Source organism: Talpa occidentalis, unplaced genomic scaffold (genome assembly GCF_014898055.3).
Source record: "Talpa occidentalis isolate TD23 unplaced genomic scaffold, MPIMG_talOcc4v2.1, whole genome shotgun sequence".
In the NCBI taxonomy this organism is placed as follows: domain Eukaryota; kingdom Metazoa; phylum Chordata; class Mammalia; order Eulipotyphla; family Talpidae; genus Talpa; species Talpa occidentalis.
In genome coordinates this window covers 132730927-132752350 of record NW_026555331.1, presented here as the reverse complement: position 1 = coordinate 132752350, position 21424 = coordinate 132730927, and the positions used below count along the sequence as shown (strand labels likewise).

The window sequence follows — 21424 nt, the reverse complement described above, 5'->3', positions numbered from 1 at the left end:
CAGTTATTTCTTATGTTGATTTCTAAACAGGAATCATTGTTCTGTAGAGATGACTGCTGGGCACAGAGACAACTATTGAGGAAGATTAAGTGACCCAAGTATAAAGCCATCCAGCAGGCAGTGACAAGACTGTCTATTCTTATGTCCCAACGAGGTCCTATTTGGATGACTGACAAATAGCACGTGGCACCTTTAAACACACACACACACACACACACACACACACACACACATTTTCCCAGGGTAAAATATCATTTTTCAATTGAGAAATTACCTAAATTATTCCCAGCATTTCAGAGCCTTCTTACAAAAAAAAAAAAAATTTGTCACTGTACTATGTTTAAAAGCTTTGGCCATTGTACAGCAAATAGTTTATTTGATCAAAATTTGGAGAACATCAGGTTTGGAAGGAACTGTATGATTAGTTATCTCATTAAGCCACACTCCGAAACCTGTATGGTAATATCCCCTCCAGTGGTCACAGCATGTAAGGTTATATACCTTCAGTAAAAAGGAAAAGAAAAGAAATTCTCTGAACACAGACCATTGCTAGTATGACATTTATTAAGAGTATTTTTACAGTTATTTCTAAAATCCATTATTATTTCACCAGTGAAGAGAAAAATGCCACACTACACTCAGTCATATCGTTATTACTGTTAGGTTGACAGTAAATGACAAGAAACACACATTGACCTTCATCCTGTCAGAGAGCATGTAATCCATCAAAACACCAAAGAGAGACTGCATGAATTGACATTTTCTATCATTGACAAAATCACTGAAACTCTAAAATTGACACTTGCCTATAGCTGCAGTTAGTAGAAAAATCGTTCATGTTAAAAGTGAATTCTGTACCGTTCACTTACGAAATTACCATCTGTCAGATGCAGACCTGTATTGTTTACAACTACTGATATTTGTGTTTAAATATAATTTAAGACAGTTAAATATAAATTCATGTTTATTTTTATATAAAAATATATATAAAAATAGAATATTTAAGGAGGCGGGTATTTATACTAAGGAACTGATCAGTCAAAATAGTTTTCATTTTTTGCATGGTAACGAGATTGAGGTATTTTTACATTTGGTAATTTCAGCCATGTATTGAATTAATCTTTTTTCCCCCAAAAGAAAAAATAATCCTTTAAAACCATTGGAACTGGGAGATATGTCACAACAAAGCCTTTCCAAATAAGGAAATTTACTATTTTGATCTTAAAATAGAGGAGAGAAAGTTCTCAATACTGGAATTTGATATGCTTTATGTGTATACCAGTTTTAATAAAAGATAATTTTATGCCTACTCTAAATTTGTATTAGATATAGTTGTTCAGAAAAATTATAATATAGTTACTAGTAAAAAAGTATTTAGGGATATATATACATTTTTTAATGGAAAAAACTCCTATGCACTTGAGGTTGCCTAATCCTTTGAAAAATATCCACTTAAAATGTAATTGTAATCTTAAAATACCTAGGGCTTAAAGGTAAACACAAGGCCTTCTGAAGTTATACCATCAATGAAACACAATAAAATATTACATGAGGAATAATATTTTATTCCTCAGTTAATAATTATGTATTTAATCAGTCTGGACTGCATCTACCCATCCAACATCACAGAGAGGATAGGAGGGAATGTTTATGAAAAGTACAAAGAGTGCAAAATTAAATGGCTTGGCATTTTAACTGTAAAATAGCACACATCTATCTCTCCCACAGAATCTCTTCGAATTCCCTTATGGTGCATTCCTGCTCTTTTCCTTTCAATTATCATATTACAAAATATAGGAAAATTGTTTGTAATAAACATTAGGTGCACAAATCCTACATTATCCCAAACCCTACTCTTGCCCGGTAAAGGATGCAAACAGCCCTACTGGTGAGCGGAATGTAGCTGCTTTCTCCTGCTCAGCAATCATGCACTGGTGGAGAAAAGAACATGACACTCAGGAGCATTTTCTTTTTTCCACAAAATTCAGATGTCTATATTTCTCTTTATCATCACAACGCAATACCTGGCCCACAGTGGTTCTATTGTAGTTCATGTTTATACTTCAAGTAATGTTTTTCTGGCTCTTTCACCTTGAAACCAACTGATTTTCAGGAGCACATCTTCATCTTAGAAAGCTGGAGGGAAATGGTGTTATGATGACTATTTTTTAAGCTGTGTGTGTGTCTGTTGGTGCATACGCGTGTGCTGTGTGCATGAGTCTGTGTGGTTGATCCAAAGACACAAGACACACAGAATTCGATTCCTAGACCAGTGCCAGGGTAAGCAGCTTGACTTCAATCCACATTCAGTCCTCTTGCAAGGAGTCTACACAGATCTTCTACTCACACACATCCTGCTGAGGAGAATTTCAGAGTAAACCTGATTGATTGGCCCTCTGACATTGTATGGTGATTGAAAATTTGTTAGGGAGTCTTGTTGTCGTTTGCTTTGATTGCTGAAATATTTTCCAACAATATGATTTCTTGATAGTTTCATTTTAATATAAGGAGATTCTTTGGCGAACTTTGATTTCACTACCTGCCAACGAAGAGCAAACAAAAAGACAAAATTAAAGATATTCAAGGCTTGCATCCAGCAGTATAGCTAGCTCATACACTTGAACAGCATCTCTGTCTCACAAATATTACCCCAATGGCACACATAGGATATACAGTACCTAGAACCAGAATGACTGATCTTTCCAAAAGGAACAAGGTTGAAATTAGAATTTCTGCCACTTGTTTTTACCTTAGAGCACTCTCACCAAAGCAGCTAAGGAATAGTTACTATTCTTACTCTGTGTGTGTGTGTGTGTGTGTTGACCAAATGCTAACGTATATTGAGAGTCATGGATGTGCCTTTGCTGAATCACTGATTCAAACATGACACTCTAAACATGGCGCCATTTATAGAACGGCAACCATTTTCAGAGAAAAGGAAAAATCATTTTCCACTGTTACCCATAAGCTGACACTGTTATAGTTAGTAGTTCATCTCTCTGGGCACTTAGTAAATCCTGGAATCTGAGGAAAAGTTTATGCTCTATTAAGCTAATACCGTTATATAGTTTTGTGTATAAGTAGATCAATTTTGATCTTAAATTCACTTGACTAGGCATAAATATAAAGTATAATATTTATAAAGTACAAAAGGGTATATTATAAAAAGTTTTCTTTCCATCTCTGTCCCGCATTCCAGTCACTCAGTTTCCTCTCCAGAGGCAAACCATTACCAGTGTCTTTGTGTTTTCATTCAGATATTTTGTGAATATACACACATACAGACAAGGAGGCCGTATTTACTGTTTCTATTTTGTGTAGTTCCTTTCATCTCTGTTTGTACACTTTCTAAAGCATTTCCCTGGTAAACTCCTATAGTTGTCAGTTGTCAGTTTTAATCATTGTGTTAATATAATACGCTATAGCACGGAGGATCAGAGGGAATAAAGTAGGGATAGAGACTAGGGGTATGGCTGGAAAGTAGGGAGGAGACAAAACACTGGCAAAGCTATTTGGGTGTAACTACAATGGAGTAGCCAATCATTAATTCTAGTATATTATTGCATTGTAAGACATTATCAGTCAATATGGAAACATTTAAACTATTTATTATTGATGACTTATGAAGGCAGCCCAAGATCCCGTGGATTTTTTTTTATTCTTTTGAGTATTTTAAAATGATTTAGGAATATATATGTATACATATACATGCACATACATGTATATACATATACACACATATATTATTCCATAGATGATAATGCCATGTCATTTTTTAAAAATGAAATAATTTTAAATCACATATTTTGTAATTAAGTTTTTTCAGCCATGCTGCATAAACCGTTTTAGATTTATTTGAATAGAAATTCTGCAAAGTTCTACATCAAAATGATCTTTTGGTGGAGGAATTGTAGGTGATTTAAAATACTTTCTTTGTAATTTCTGGTCTTGACTTTTTAATGTTAATATAATGAATGCACATTACTTTGTAATCATAAGATTGTTGAAGCTATTCCCATTTTGAAGGAAAAACTGATAGCATTTTAAAAAAACCAATTATACCCTGCTAACCCACAAAAAGTATTTTCCTGTAGCTAGGAGAGGTTTGTTTTTTCCCGTTCAGGTCTCAGATGAAGTGATTCTTAAGGCACCCAGCAAAAACAGTGGGTATGGTTCCAGAAACCCTATGGATGGACAGTTAGAGCTCAGTTTGCTGTCAACCAGATTAATATTCCAGGTCCCAAGGCTGTAAGTTTCTGTTTCAAGCAGCTACTTCTCTGTTGTTTGATTATGCTGTAACTTTAAATATGACAGGCTAGGGAGCTGCGCCCACATTTCCCTGAAGGATTTGTTTCCATTTTGGAGGAGGTTTGTACTCACCTATCACAAGATTAGTGAGCGTTCAAAGGAAGTTTATTTAAGAAAACACTTAAGCATAAATATTGCATCCAACTCTGAAAAAATATTATTCCAGTGTTCTGAAGCCAAAATAAGGTTAAGCCAAAACAAGGTTAATTTTGTTTATATAATTGTATCTTAAGTTCCAGCTTTTGCAATTGTCTGACGATCTGCGTACTATCTACGTGTAAACTAGACAAAGGTCCATCCCAAATGCAATAGGTTATAGTTCTTTAAAAAATTGTTTTAATGTTTTGTGTGATTTCAGGGTTAATGCTGCATTCTAAATATTGGATAATGCTAGTGTAGATGCAGACAGTGATTTTGAATGACTCATAAAAGGCACATATAAAAAATGTGTATTTGCTGAAGTATATAGCCACCCTTTGGAGTAGCATCAGTACTTTGCCAGATCACAAGGGTTGACAATATATTTCTATTTTTAAATCGGTAGGTGATCTGCAAGGAAGGAAGGTGAGATAATAATTTCCCCTGGCTACTGAGGGCCGTCTAATGCGCACTACAGTGCCAGTGGCCCGGTGAGCCATCATGATGGTAAATATATCTACAGGCCCCTGCTAGGGATTGGCCCAACAACACTTACTTCAGTTGGTTTTCCTTGAAAACTATTTTGCAGGAAATAAATAAAGGTGATAAGTTTCTCAATTCCTTTATTAACACATATCACCATGTTACTAAATCCTGAACACTAACCCACCTACAGAGTAGGAATTTGTTTCAATTTTGACCTGTCAAAATACACATGTAAAAAATCATCCTAAAATGTTGTTGTAAGTTTGAATCCAAGGGTCATTAAAAAATAATCTACCAGTTTAAGTGCTGTACCACTAGCACATATAGTTTATGAAATAAACTCTAAAATACATCTCAAAGAATAAATGTAGGAAAACAGTCAAGATAAAAATAAAAGCAGTTAATGAGGGAGGACTGTCAATACCAGACATTCAGTCACCAATGTGAACTGAGTCTGCCATCAACCTAGCATAGATTAAATTTGTAAGTTGGATAAACCAAGTATAAAGAGAATTCAAAACAGACAAAGGATAGGAATGTTCATAGTACAGATTAAAATGCATTTTATAAATTGCTACTGTTCCCTAAAAATGTTTATGGAGAAATATGGTAGTTCTAAATAAAGCCCAAGTTGTAGAGATCCATTGACCAAACATGTTAATGACTTAGCAGTTTTAAATGCATAGGATTAAAATCAAGAGCATGTATTTAAAATGCATGTGCATTGTGTGTCAAACAGCTAATAGAGTTCCTTCTTAAGAGAGTGAGAATTGGGGGTTGTATGTAGTATAAAGACAGGCATTCTCTGTTTTGATTATACACACTTATTTAAGCATTTTCAGGTAGCAAGAATTCATGTAATTTTTTTATGATAGAAAAGGAGAAACAAAATATCATATTTTATAAAATTTGAACGTGACAATTTCCTCCTTCTATATAATATCCATCTTCCAGTCTTCAGAGTTCTCTGCGTTAGGAAACACATGGAGTAATTCAGATATGGTCCCTACCCTCAAGGGGACTATATAAAGACACATGTCTAAGATACTTGAAGTAAGAACAAGAGTGAAGTGACTTCAAAGACATTGTCTGAGACTAGTTCCCCAAGGTCAGGCACCATGTCGTTTCCATGTAATGAATAGCTGCTCAGTACATTAAGGAGACTTAGTGCTAATTTATGGTGGGCATGATAATCTGTTCAAACAGTTATTATTTCTTTGAACTTATTTGTCAAGTTTGGTATCTGGCAGTGTTGTTAAACTGCTATCTTTGAGTTTCAAAATGCTGCTTTATTTCACCTACTCTTACAGGCTCTAAAGTAGAGGGGAAGGAGTTAGCTACATTTTTGAGGTTTGGAAATGTTATGCAAGTGGAAGATGTTTGATACCTGTAAGGTAAAGAGCTAATTGCTTCTTTCCTTTGATCTCATGTGTGGAAATGTGCCCATTTGGGTCCTTCCCAAAATCAGAGGACTATTTGGGGCTATTAAAATCCAACTAAAGTGTCTGCTGGAATGTGGCTTTGAAAGCGCGCTGTTAACAACGCAAATGTTAAGTTGCCTCCCGAGCATAATAATAATAGTAAATAACAGAACTGACCTATTAGAAAACAATGGTAAAAAATTTGGGCCTTGAAACATAGACAAAACACTAGACATTTGGGTACAGTAGCCACTTTAATTAGGGACATACTCTAATGATTTGGCACTTTCACACTAGTCTCAGAATTTGGCTACATATGACCAGACCTCAGGGAAAGATCTGGAGGGAAAAGGAACAATTACCTATGGTTAATAATTCATACATATGTGCGTTGGCAAAAATATACATTATTTTAACATGACTATTGTCCCCTAAACTTCTGTCTCTAAAAAAATCCAAAGTAATGTCTCTTTAGTTTTTATTGTTGTTTATTTTCTTTTTCTAAATCTTTTATGTCAAATTATATTTAAAATTAGGAAGAGATAATGTAATTTTTAATTTGTATTTCTTTCTTCTTTTTTTAACAAACCCTTGAGGAAGAGATAATGAAAGCCCTCATAAAGTGTGATAACTTAGTAGATCCACATTGTTCTATAATCACAAGTACAAGTTGAATAAAACAAATATTTTTCTCACAGCAATGTTCAAATTTAGATTAACTTACATCTCAGAAATAAGCTTTCAAGCAAAAATCACAATGTTTCAACAATAGTGATATATTTTTAATACAGTAACTACAGAAATTTAGGAAGGAGTCATTCTTGGAGCCAAAATCAAGTCCTATACTGTTACAATCTTTATAACAGTTGTATCAATAATGATAAGAGACAATGGGATATGCAGAACACCACCTTTTCCCTTGGCTTGGTGTAATAGAATTGAAATTCTATGTTCTGGTATGTAGACATTACTTTTTTTTTTTTTAAAGATTGATTTATTTTTGCATACAAGAGCTCAGGGGTACAGGCCAGAGATGAGGGGTGTGAGAGGACTCACCAGAGACAGAGTGGGGAACAGAACAGGCAGAACATGCTGAGGGGAGCAGTGGAGTCGACAGTAGAGGTCTGCTGTGCCATATGGGTTGCTCCCTGGCAGGCCAGGGATCGAACTTGTGCTGCAGAGGCTGCGGATTACTTCATAGTGCAGTGCTTAGCCACTTGCGCCACCAGGGAGGCCCTACTTTTTCTTTTTCATAGGTTTTCTTAATACCAAGAGATCTTCCAGTTTATTTATTATAAATGTCTCTACATCACTACATAATTAAGACTTGGCACACAGACTGATTAACAGCCATAGAAATGACCACAATTAAACTTGACAGGTTTTGGCCAATAGCTATTATCAAACTTCCCAAGAGAATGAAAAATGTATAAATTACACAACAAAACTACACACTGCAAATTTTACTGTTAAATACATGTAACTTCAACATTTAAAATTGATATCCCATATTCATTAGAGCAAGTATGTTACCATGCCAATTAATTGCTGCATCAGAAATGACTGTGAATTTTCCAAAAGTCATTACAAAAAGGGAAAGCTGGTGAGTTGGAAAGTGTCAGGCAGATTACAAGCAAATACCTTTCCTAAAACTGATCCTGACCTGAATAACACCCAAGGAACTTCTGATGTGGTTCCAGATCCACAGAACAAAATAGAAAACAATTTTTGTCATGTAAGTGTTCCAAAAATCTCTCTTGACTGGATTGGGGGGTGTTCTTATAAACAGTCTTCATGATCATGGGTGGGTTCTGAAGAAGAATGAGGGTAAGGACTCTCTAAGGTTGGAAAATAGGCGATTGATTAGGTAAAGTGTGCAAATGCAGTCTTTGAAGATAAGTGCATACAACTGAAGTATTTTTTATTTGGTATAGTCATTCTGCAGACAGAACTTCCAATCCAATAACTAGTCACAAAATTTATGAACAGCTGAAAAAGTAGCCTAAGAATTTACAGAAATAGGATAAAAATAAAGTGACAAACAATAGCTAGAAACCAGTCCTTGTAATTTATAATTCCATTTTGGGAAATCATGCAATTTTTAAAGATAATAAGGAATTCTGTCATCCACACCCTGCAAACTCCTCTCCCCATACCCCCAATATGTAATTATGGCCACATGAAATGAGCTGTGTTTTGATTGAAGGAAATCCAACTTCTGAATGGGTCAAAGATGCTGAGGATTAAAGAATAGGACTAAAATTTTCTTAGGGATGAGGGGCTCTTTGTTTGCTTTGGTGTTTCCAGATTTGCAGTGTCTCAGTCTCCAATCTACCTCCAAAGCTCCAACCCTCTTGCCCTGACAACAGAGCCTAGATGGGACTCAGTTCCTGACTCTGGGACCAAATTCTGCTCTGAGGTGGGGAGATTGATGATAAGGAGTTACAGTAGTTTACCAATTTTAAATGGAGTCATAAAATTAGTTTCCTAAGTGACTGACTATTCATTTCACTGAATGACCTTCATTAGTGTGATTCATTAGAAGCTCAGTTTGACTCGTCTCTATTTAGATCTACCCCTTGGGCCTTGGCATGTATTTTGAATTTAACTAACAGGTATTTGTTTCCATCTGTCTCCCTGGAACTTAGAAAAATTCTATTTAATAAGGCACTAAAATGTAACTTAGAAACAATGTGTGTAGCAAAACATTTCCAACTGCTGGACTCACAGTAGGGATTTGCTGGACAAGACTCTGGTTTTTTCAAAGATCTTCTATTGGCTATTGCATGTCTGGTCAGAAGAACCCTCCAGCCTCTGTGTGGGTAGTGTTTGTCTGACTGCTGCATCTAGCAGCTCTGGCAGGAAGGTTCGCAACAACTCCCTCAAGTGTCAACTTTTACTATCATTTTTCTGGTTTCTGACTCTAGATTCACTTGTTATTATACACATGATTCTGAGTCCAGACTCTCTGCTGTTCAATTAAAAAAAAAAAATACATGTGAATCTAGGTTTTCAACTTCTTGGGCTGGAGTAAGGGCTTATAGACTTTTTTTTTTAAGATTTATTTGTTTATGCATGCAAGAACTGGGTATAGTCACTGCTGGTACAGGCTAGCGGTGTGGGGGTGGGGGGTGGTGAGAGGATTCACCCCAGAGACAGAATGGGGAACAGAACAGGAAGATCTACTGAAATATCATGCTGAGGGGGGCAGCGGGAGAGTCAGGAGAAGTCTACTGCACCATGTGTGTTACCTCCCTGGCTGGGGATTGAACTCGTGCTGCAGTGGCTGCACATAGCTTCATAGTGATGCATCTTAACCTCTTGCGCCACCAGGGAGCCCCCCAGACTTCTAACCCATTGTTTTCTGGCCAGTGCCTCAGCTCTGCCTTCTTCAGCATGAGAGAGCCTCAGGCATGAGCCATTCAGAAGATGTGGATGCAAGGTGACTTCACTTCTAATTGCTGTTTCTCCCTCTCCAGGTATTTTACAATACTTCTTAAAATGCATTCAGGTTTCTTGTCTGTTATAACTTCTTATTCTGTCTGGGGTGATGGCGAATTGCTTTATGTCTTTAAAATCTTTTAACTGCAATTTCAAGTGAAAGAGGAAATAAATGCTGTGGTCAATCTGCCATATTTAATCAATACTCCATGTATGATTTTGGACCTTGTCCTCTAGACTTGTTTTCCCAAAGTGTGTCTAGTGAGGTTTTAATAGTTGCTATTAAAAAAGAAAAGTGGCTTTGTGGTGAAAAATGCTTGGGGAAAACTGGATAAAACCAGCTTACTCTAAGGTTTTTAGGATCATTTAGTGTACTAATTTTATTTGAGAATCCTTAAAATATAGGAGTATGCAGTACTCCCAAAGCACAGAACCTGTTTTCACCAGGCTAGGAGATATACCTATAAAGTGGGAAATGGTAGTCAAGGATGCATTTAGGAGTTAAAAGTGAAGATTCAGGGATGAAAATATTGCACTAGTCCAAGGCAAATAAATGATAGGGAAGAAGAGTCTATCCAGCCCCACCTTGCTCATTTACCATCACCTACTAACTCTTTACCAATGCCCTTGACCTGACCTTCTCTCACATACAGTAGGAATCTTGTTCAACAGCCCTACTCCCTCCTGTCTTCTTAACATGTACCTTTCTATTGATTATTTCCTTTCTGTCCATAAACATGCCCAAGTTGTTTCCCCTATAAATTGCCTCTAAATGACTTTCTCTTCTAAATTCATCATCTTCCTTCCTTTTTAATTTTTACTTGCTGAAAGTTTTTCCCAGTTCCCCTTTTCTCATTTCTTATATCTCTTCAATTTATTGTAGTAGAGTTTCTATCTGTATTCCTATTTTAATGGAACTACACTTAAATTAATCAGAAAGGAACTTATTAGTGCTGAAATCAATTAGTCTCCTAAAATCTTGATCTCAAAGGTCTTCCTATTATTTTGGACAATGCTGACCCCGTTTCAATCTCTTCTTACCAATTTTTCTCTTTGACTTTCCATGGCAACATACTCTGCTAGAGTTTTCTTGTAACACATTATTCTCTAAATTCAAATGGTCCTGTTTTTTCAAACTTTGTTTAAATAGTTGTGTTTCCAAGAGTACTTTCCTCAGTTCTTAATCTATTCACATTCTCTGGATGATCTATTTTTATGGTTTCGACTATTACCTATTTTCTGATGACTTCCAACTCTTTATCTCTGGCCCCAACCTGTCCCTCAAGCTTCAGACTTGTATATCCAACTGCCTGTTAGAGATCTCCACCTGGATGTCCTACAGGCATCTCAAGCAAAACGTGTTCAAAGCTGACTTCATCATCTTTTCCCTAAACTGATACCTTCTCAAGTATTCTCTGTCTCAATTGCTGGTTGAGCTCTCTATCTGTCACCCAAGTTAGGAATCATCTTTGATTTTTCCTAGTCCTCATGCCACAGATAAGATCTATACATATTTAAAAAAATAGTAATTGGATTTATTCACATCTCTCTTATACTTACTATCTCTGTCCTGGCTTGGGTGAGCCTGTACTATCTTTCTACTGACTTCTAAAAAAAAAAAAAAAAAAACTCTTAACAACTTTCCTTGACTTAGTTTTCTTTGATTCTTGTCTCCTCACTGTTATCAGACCTTACCTATTTTAAACAAAAAAAAATGTGAGCCTTTCATTTCTCTCTTTAAAACTATTCAGTGACTCTCCTTTACCTAGAGGACAAGGTGTAAGTTCTTACTATGATCAGGCTGAAGTCTACCTTCCCAGTTCCCTTTTATAATTGATGTTTCACTATATACAGATTGCTTGTAATTCCCTGAGAACATCAGGTTATCTATAAGTTACTTTGGTTTATATTTTCTCATGGGATTGGAATGACCTTCCTTCTGCAATTGCCCTAGAGGCTTGACAACAGCCTACTCATTCTTTACCAATACTTGGATGGCTTTCAAGGAGAAGTTCACTCATTCTGAGACTGGGTTAGGTGCTCCTTCTTAGTGTTATTATAATATCCTCTATATATCTCTAATGTGCCATTTAACATAATAACACGAGTTTTTGTGTCTGACCCTCCAGCTACAATGTCTTGAGGGCAGACATCACTTCTGTGTGACTTGTTTTTGCAGCACTAATGTTTAGTTTGAGAACTGACATAAAACAAATGTTCAATGATTACATGAAAGTATAAACAAGGTTGAGGCAGAGTATAGAGCAAAGATTCAGAAAAATATTTAGGTGGTAGCTGGGGGTTGGAGGCTGCAGCAGAGTGAAGAAAGATGAGCTGGAGTCAAAAATGACACCAGTTTGTAAGTGACAATACAATCAAGTGCATCTAGTATATCATACTAGAGGAGAAAGAAAATTTAAATGGAATATTTGGGGACATGTTGAGCTTGAGATACTAATAGGAGTCCTATAAAATGTTCTTAGTTCACTTATAGCAGTTTGTACAATGCTTACAAAAACTAGACATTCAAAAATTTGTTGAATTTAATAGTCATTGCTAACTTGTTAAAAATAACCAGGCTGTAAATCCTGGAATCTGTCATATAAGCTAACCATATTTGGTTCAGTTATTTTTTTCTCTAAAGTCATTTTTTAAAAGATTTTTTTAGATAGATGAATTTAAGGATTTTTTCCCTCACTGTCTTTAGACAATAAACTTTAAAAGTTTGAGTGAGAAAGAGAAAATCTTTAGGCCCATAACACAGAAAGAAAACATTTCTAGGCCAGGTAGGTTTTGGTTTGTTTAATTAAGATTAAATAATAAAGAGTATAAGATGAGGATTAAATAATAATGGAAAGTCTTCTCTGACAAAAACTGTAAAGCTCCTCTTTCTATGGCACCAGAATTAAGGAAGTTTGCTGGTGTTATTTCTAGGTGGTGTTTGCCAAAACTTTTTTTTTTAATGGCTGAATCCAAAGCTGTGAATGTCTCTGTACATCTGCCAGAAAACAGAAATATCACGTACGGTTTGTACAACCCCTTAGACTAATTAGCAATAACCTAACAATTGGTTTTAGGTTTGCCCCTTCTGCAGCAAGGTTTGGGCTGATAATATTTTTGCATCCTTTCCAGGTTTTAGCTTATTCACTACAGATATTTGCACTTAACTAAAGGAACCATGCAACCATTCTTGTACACAAGCTACCTGGATCCTGTTTGTTTTCCTCTGTAAACATTGGGAAAACAAAATTCCATTTCCACCTATGAAGAGAAACACCTGCTTTTCTAATTAGCCAAAACTGATGCCTACCCATTGAGAAATTGTTTATAGATTTGTCATGGCAACCTATCCTCTCTCAATGCCTTGAAAGATGAAAGACACCCCAAGACTTTTAATCTCACCTATGTCAACAAGAACCCATGAAACTGGTTTGTTATGTCTATGTAGAATTCTCAGTCCAAACCAAAGTGGACACATCAAGATCTTACTGTAATGATTATACCAAATCCTTCTCAGCTACCTGTTAAGGGAATGTTTTAACTGAACACCAGAAGATACAAAACTGCCAAACTCAAATTCTTAGGGTTTCACTGTAACTTATTCTAATTTTTATGGTTACTGTATAACAAACTTCAGTGTCAGGTCATAAGATAAGCCCATAAGAAAAATGGTTCTAAGTGAATTTCTGCCCTTTAATCTGTTTGAATGAGACCGATAATCAACTTATTTTCCTTTTTGCTATGATCCTCATCAAACCATCCTTTGCAAGGAGTTTTAGATGTTTTTGATTGCCTATAGTAAGCTAACAGTGATTTAAGAAGTTGGGTGATGCAAATGCCCAAAAATAGATGACTGGATCAAGAAGATGTGGTACATATACACAATGGAATATTACCCAGCATTCAAGAAAGATAAACACATGCAATTTGCAGCAACATGGATGGCGCTGGAAGGGATCATGCTCAGCGAAATAAACCAGAAAGAAAAAGAAAAATACTGGATGGTCTCACTAGACCATCTAGAAATCTAGAAAACCTAAATATGAACCAGGAAAAAGAATAACTATACGAAAGAAAAAAATTAAAATCAACAAACAACTGTGAACCAGAGACACTCTCTGTGTGGTGGGAGGGGGAAAGGAGGGATTGAGGTCAAAATTGGGGTTGCAACTGTATGGGGAATATAAAAATTAAAAAAATTAAAAAAAAGAAGTTGGGTGATGATTCAGAAAGATTATAAAACATGTGTCAGCACTAAAAACTTCTTTAGCCAAGTGATACAAATTGTTCAGGAGTTAAGCAACAATTATGCTTCAGTGATGAATAGGTCTAGAGACTTAGTGATGAAGGGAGTCAGTTGAGAAAGATGATCTTATCATATCTAGTAACTGGAAAGGCAAATGCTCTGAGAGTTGCATTTCAGCTTAAACATGAAAACTTCAAAGTGGATTACACTACTCCAGTACCAATGGATATAAATTGGGGGGGAAATATTTATAGCTTTCCATTAAGACAGCACCAATTAGAAACAATTTAAGAGAAAAACAATTTGAGTGTGATGATAGCACACAAAAAATATAAAATCAAATATGTAAAATAATATTAACTGCTGTATTTAAATCATTATTATTCATATTAATGATTTTTATTATCAGTAATTAAGAACTAATATTCTAGTTCTGATGATTCAATGAGTCTTTTTTTATAGTTCCCAATTCCATGATTATTAATGTCACCTGGTGATGCAATAGCAAGAGATACATTTAATGCAATCATGGGAAAAGAACCTTCTGTTTTTAATTGGAGTCGTGCTAGAAATCATTGGAGAACTTTCCTTTTTTAGATTTCCAGAGCACTAAAACTGAAAAAGAAAAACAGATACTCTTCCCTAAAATACTAATTGAAGATGTGTTATGTAAGTCTTGATATTTTGCCAATAGATAGGTACATGGAGGATGTTATATTTTCTTCTGGAAGAAGCATGTAGACACACAGTATCCTACAGTTTAAAATATGCTCTAGACACCATGACCAAACTTCAAGTTGCTGGAACAAAACATAGAATGCCATACTCTCTACTGTCGGTGTAGTTCCATTTGTCAAATAGAAATATAAAATGGATTCACTAGTGAAACAGAAGAATAATTTTAATGTCTTTAATTTTAGGGTAGTCATAAAAAACATGGGGACCAAGATGGATTCTGATAGTCAGCTAAAGGCTGAAAAATAGGATCTGAAGAAACCTTTAGTTAACTCCAAAATAACTGCCTCCTGGTTTAAAAAGGGGGGGCCTCTAAAGAAAGAACCAGTGAATCGATATAAAAAGAGACCTCTTCTCTTCTTCAGTTTCAGCTAAGATTTCTGAGATCTAGAGCAAACAACATTAGCCAGGAAACCTCACCTTTCAAAACAACGTCTGGACAATGTATGCAAAATTTGCAAAGTGTGCACAAAATCCTGTTTTGCAAGCCCTTGTCTCATCAAACTGGTTGGGAAATGAAAACAAAGAAAGAAAATGTCTATGTGAGAACTGCTTTGTGGTCTTTCTTTCTCTTGGGGAGTTGCTTCACCCTTGCTTTAAATCAACTGAGATGGGTCTTCAAGAGACCAACTTGAAAGCAAGAATAAGAGTAAAGGAAAGATCCATGAGATCCAATATTTTTCCAGCAACAGTAGAGCAAGAAAGAGTGTGTTTCTTGTGGACTGAACATGGGCAAGGGAGTAGAGCAAATCTAATGCTGTTTTGAATGTTTTCCAAGAAAATGCCCACAGGGGCAACATGACCCTCAACAGAGAGATAACCAAGGAAGAAATAAATGCTACCGCTTGGGAGGTATTGCCTCTGTCAAAGGAGGTGCTGTCAGAGGGTCCCAGCAGGGGATGTCTTGCGGGAAGTCCACAAGAAAGAATGAATGTTATATTCAGAGAGCACTTTGATGCACTGCTCCTCTGCCTGGTAAGTAAGACTTTTGTTGTCCTTAGTAACACCTCTCTAACCTGACCCAACAAAGAAAAGGGTTGGAGAAGAAGAGGAGCAAAGCAAGATGAAGAAAAAGGGAGAAGCCTGCTATTCCCTCTCTCCCTCTTGGACTTTTGAGACTGAAGTAGCCTGAACCAGGGGAAGAAAATCACCTTCTGTGGTTATCACAGGACTGGGCAGTTTTCACACTGAGTGATGTTTGCATGTATGAATTCTGAAAGTGTTTTAAAGGTATGGAACATACCAAGATATTGTTTGAGTAGTAAGGAAGAAATAGTCTGCAGAGGGGCTTGAAAGAATAGAAGAAAAAGGGATAAAATTATTTTCTACTATCATCTTATTATTTAATAATGGCAAGCTTATTTAATCAATGGCTACAAATAAAATAATTTTTACCACTGGGGGGAAACTACTCAAAACACAAGCCTCTTGCAATATAGTGGCCAAGCCAATGGAAGTTCATTTATTAGTTTAGCACATTAAACAGTCTTGATTTTCAAGCTGTCTCCACTAAATAAATATATTTGTCACCTTCTTTGGACACAATTTCTGATGCAAAGCTGGGAATGTGTTGCATTGACCAATGCATTGACCTATCTTCTTGTTGCATTGACCAATGATCCTACTTTTTGAGTGTCTACATAAACATTATTATTTTTAATACCTCATTTTGCAGGGTCTAGAGTTGTGATTACTACATACTTTGACTGAGTGATGCTGAACACATCATCAAACCTTCTCCTGACACAGTTTTTTAATACAAAGTAAAACTGACAATGCAATTAAAGATACAAGGAAAAGCTTTAAAACATCACAAGCTATGAAAATCAGAGAGCCAGAATAAATACCTCGTGGAAATGACATCCACACACTCCCTGCAGAAACTCCTTGTATCTCCCCATTGTTAGCGTGAATGTGTCCACCACTTCATAGCCATATCTCTTTGCAGCATCCAGAATCATCACATTTTCTTTCCATAAGTTCTGTACTTCACTCTGTATGGGAAAGCAGAAGAATGAGGTTTTTTATTAATCAGGACTGTTTTGTGATTTAATAACTCAGGTAGAAATCATGCAAATGTCAACTTTTTTATAGATTGGTCCTACTGTAAAATTAAGAATGGATTTCACATGCATTTCTCAAATAAAGATGTGTTCCATTTTTTATCATATGCAAAAACAAACATATCTCAGCAATACATAAATATTTACAACGACTCACAATTTGGAACTTTCCCTCCTTTGAGAAGTAGTGAGGTTTACTGTCCACTGGGACATATTCAAACATCAAAATGTTCAATTGAAACAACAAAATTGAAAATGCTCTCACCATCTTGTTAGATTATTGTTCACTTAGTCATTTGAATATTAATGGGCATCTGTTTTGTGCTTAGCTCTGTGTTGAGGGAAAGGAATACAGAGATAAAGGAATCATGGTGCTTGCTCTAAAAGCACCTGTCCTCTATTAGGAGAAACAGATTACCTACAAATTTTACTGAGCAGTAAATATTGTAGGTTCTTGGCTGGCTGGTTGAAAAGAAGAACAAGCTCTGCAGATCTAGGGGGACAGCCAGACATTGAGGCTTCAAGAGGGGATTCCTGAGCAGATGGAGGTATTCCCGTTGGATGGCAATGGGAAGGAGAGAAGGGACAGTGATTGGGGAGCAAGAGAATTGAGAGTCTCTGGTTGCTGCTTCTCTAGATTGTATCTCCCACTCCTTCCTCGCAGCTTCCTCCTCCCTCCCTCCCTCTTCCCTTCTTGCTGCCTCTAATCCAACTATGCCTGAGGCAATGATTACTTCTTGAGGGGGGGTACTCTAGTGTAAGTCCACCAAGGAGAGGGGAAGACTCCCCTACTAACTACTCTAATTTGGGAACTCCTCAATGGCTTGGCTGAGATGATCTCATACTGACCTGCAGTCTGAGATTCTTCCTAACTAATTCATCCTTCTTTCATTTTCTTCAATCATTCACCTCTACTGCCAAATACAGTTCCCAATACATACAAAATACTCAAAAAAAAAAAAAAATACTTGGTGCAAGATTAGGTGATATATATTGAATGCTGTGGTCTGAAATGTTTTCTCATCTATTTCTACAGTCCCCGCTTTATTCTTTCCAGGTTTTCTCCCTAATAAGCCAGCTTATTTGGCAAATCCTGTGTTGGTGTCTATTTTTTTTTAACTGTTCATCTTTTGATTTTTTTAAAGATTTATTTATTTATACAAGAACCAGGGAACAGGCCACATGTGTGGGAGGGTGAGAGGATTCACCAGAGACAAAGCGGGGAAAAGAACAGGTAGACTGACTGAAATACACTGCTGAGGGAAGCAGCGGGCAAGACAGAAGAGGTCTGCCGCACCATGTGGGTTGCTCTGCTGCCAGTTGGGATCGAACTGGCACTGCGGAGGTTGTGGACAGCTTCACAGCGCTGCACTCAACTGCCTGAGCCACCAGGGAGGTCCAAGTTGTTGGTGTCTATTTTATGGAGAACTTGAAATGACACAGGGTGGGAACTGCGCTCCCCTCCTTTTTTTAAAAGGCAAATGCAATTTTCATTTTCCTGATAAAAGAGCAAACAATTACTTGCATTTCTTCATCTACTGCAAAGCAAAAGGAGCACTGTAAATGTATCTTTTTTTTTTTTGTCTTCACCTATTTACATGATCATCAAGAGTAGCAAATAAGGCTAGTGAATAGAGGAAGAGCATAAAGTAGCTAGCTGTGTGGAATAAAAGAGACAGATATGAATTTCGTCCCTACCAATGCATGAAAAATGATGCTTGAAATGCTCAGTGTCATTTGTAGCCTTCTATAGAGTTACAAGTATTTTCTGAAATTCAGTGTGTGTAAATGAAGAGGAACTAAGAGTAGATAAAACTTTATGGTTAGCAGTTCCCAGGGAAGGTTTTCTAGAAAAAAGTGGGTCCTCTGGGAAACAGCTCTGAGGAAGAACTTTGCAAATAGGGCCTATGAAGAGAGCATTCAACTATGAAGGAGTGAGGGGGAAGGGAGAATTGGCCAAAGGGGAGTTTGCACTGCCACATACATGCAACAGTGGCTTTTGCAGACCCCATGGAACTTCCAGAGCTGGATGGCCTTTCCGAGTTGACCCAGATTAAGGATAGAGGCCTGTATCCTGGCATTCCTATAGGATTTCTGCAGGAAGAGGCAACTGACTCCTGCTGGGATCCAGGTGAGTCATCACTGGAGCGTTCCCTCAGCAGCCCAGAAGACTGAATATCTTAGTTCCGAAGGAGACATGTGCAAGCAACCAAATCACATAAAATATGCATTCATGCAAATGATTTTTTTGAGGGTCTACTATGTGCTGAGAGTTGTGCTTTGCATTTGAGTGAGCAAACTTTAATGGGATAGGGGTGATCAAAGAATAATCTCACCCGTTTACCATTAAGTTTTCTACTGAGGAGTGTTTGGCACTCTCTTCCTCCTTTTAGGTAGGAAAGCACAACATACTTATGAGCTATAGCCTCCCTATGGCTAGGAATAGTTATAACTGATTTGAAATCATGACTCTTAAATCTATTGTATCCTTTGATTTTTGTGAAGGTCATGGAGTATCACCCAGGACCTTTTTCAGACAGATATTTATAGGAACCAGGAAGTTCATGCAGCCTAGAGGACATGGACTTACATGTGTTAAGAAATGTACTCCATCCACGGGCAGGTGAAATCCAATTCCCAAAGTTTTGATGATCACAAGGATATTGAGTAAATTTTGCCTGCGAAATGATCAGAATTCTAAAGTCATGAAATTTGATGACATTTCTAGATGCCTATTGTTTACAAGAATATTAAGGACTTCTTTTAGAATGTATAATTGGCACACAGGGTGAAATTCTCATTTTATATATTTGATATATATTATGTTTTTTTTTTTTTTTTTGTGCCATGAGCATGATTTGATCCATAACTATAAATTTGGTTTTTTTTAAATTTTTTGTGTAGAGAACTGGGGTGTAGGCCAGAGGTAGAGTGGGTGAGAGGATACACCAGAGACAGAATGGGGAAGAGAACAGGCAGATCTACTAAAATACACTGCTGAGCAGAGTAGCAGGTGAGACAGGAAAGGTCTGCTGCACCATATGTGGGTCAGCTCCCTGGTTGGGAATTGAACTCCTGGCCAGGGTGGTGATAACACTGAGACTTAACCGCTAGGTCACCATGGAGGCCCCATAGCTATAAATTTGGACACTGAGTAGTCATTTTGTGATTGGATACCACAAATATTTGAACTATTTTAAACTAGAATTTAAGGACTTAAGTAAGCTGCTCTTTAAATAAAATCATGATAAGATCCAGTCATATTGATAGAACCATTTTTGAAACTTAGAATACTCATGACAATTATTGTTGCAGAAATTTACCTCTTCAAAACTTTGTGAATAATTTGCAGGTGATTGGAATTAAGCCACTGAACACCACCAACAACCAATACAGTCTGGGCAGAATTCTCCAGGGGCTGTGATCTGAAATCCAGAAAGAAAAACAACACATGTTACCTTAAAACAGATGGTAAACATTTTAACAGCATTGCCTCACATTTCACTGAACCATAGCTGGCAGCCTGATCACAAGCCCTCCTTGTCATTTCCAAATAATTTCTAGCCATATCACTTGGTATTTAAGCTTTTCAACACATATGATACATAGTGAGCAATTATGACTGCTAGTAAAACATCAGTGCATCATGCTGCTCGTAATAGTCCTTCGTACCTTTGCAAGAGATGTTCAAGTGCTTTTTCAAATGTTGGTCTCAATGAAGAGCTTATCCAAAACTGTGGATAGTAGGAATAACTGATCAAAGTCTTCCCACCATTGACGTTGTGGTAGAATTTAGTGCCATGTACCTTCTGCCATTCTTGCAAGGTTTCATTCAGTCTCTCGATCAGATAATACATGATCCCTCTATTGGTGGAATCTCCAATGAAAAAAATCTATAAATTAAAGAAGGATGATTTGATTTTAAATCTGATGTTTACATGGTATAGGAGAAAATCTAAAAAGTAATTTGTTGAATACCCATAAAACTGTATGTCTAATTATTTGAAGGATTAGCCCTTCAATATGTGAGAAATGCTCTTCAAGTGTCCTCCAAACCTATTCCTTTTCCTCTCTTCCATATTTCTAGTAATGTCATCACCGACTGACATACTAACTCTTGTTTATAGCTTTCTGCCTCATATCTTTAATATCTCTATCTTTAATATATCTATCTTTAATTTTTTCTTTAATATCTCTATCTCCCATGTGTTCTTTTTTTCTTATCCAATCAGCTTAACACATTTTATTGATGCAAATAGGCATGAATTATTTTAGAGTTATAAGGATACTTTGAGATTTTCAATCTCTTTATTTTACAGATGAGAAGGCTGGGAATGTACAAGGTTCAGTAGCTCAATAGAGGTCTCTGCACTACTTGAGAAAAGAGCCACAGGACTAGGACCTGATTGGCTGAATAGCAGCGCATGTCCCAGGAACATGTTCTAGAGCCATTTCCTAGAAGTCTCTCATGTCCATGAGCTCCTTCCTGTTCCACCGGCATAGCTCTACTTTATCTCCATTGGCTCAGAGCTGTGCTTTGTATTACCCTCCTAAAGGATCTTCCTTCTTGCATGATGGTTACTTCT

At 36.7% G+C, this 21424-nt stretch overlaps 1 protein-coding gene and 1 long non-coding RNA gene across 4 annotated transcripts in view; one reads left to right on the top strand and one right to left on the bottom strand.

Annotated features, from left to right (window-relative positions):
• Nucleotides 1-554: 554 nt before the first annotated feature.
• CPED1 (cadherin like and PC-esterase domain containing 1) overlaps nucleotides 555-21424 on the bottom strand; it is a 255853-nt gene continuing 234983 nt past the window's right edge. For both annotated transcript variants that reach the window (XM_054692593.1, XM_037512247.2), the window contains 5 exons: nucleotides 20511-20731; nucleotides 20162-20263; nucleotides 19429-19516; nucleotides 16623-16769; nucleotides 555-2539 (listed from right to left, as the gene is read on the bottom strand). In XM_054692593.1, the coding sequence (XP_054548568.1) occupies nucleotides 2327-2539; nucleotides 16623-16769; nucleotides 19429-19516; nucleotides 20162-20263; nucleotides 20511-20731 (771 nt within the window). In that variant the 3' untranslated portion in view covers nucleotides 555-2326. The remainder of the gene's footprint in view (nucleotides 2540-16622; nucleotides 16770-19428; nucleotides 19517-20161; nucleotides 20264-20510; nucleotides 20732-21424) is intronic.
• The window catches only part of LOC119246077 (uncharacterized), a 42591-nt gene continuing 36795 nt past the window's right edge, over nucleotides 15629-21424 (top strand). For both annotated transcript variants that reach the window (XR_005125464.2, XR_005125463.1), the window contains exon 1: nucleotides 15629-15750. This is a non-coding gene — a long non-coding RNA (uncharacterized LOC119246077). The remainder of the gene's footprint in view (nucleotides 15751-21424) is intronic.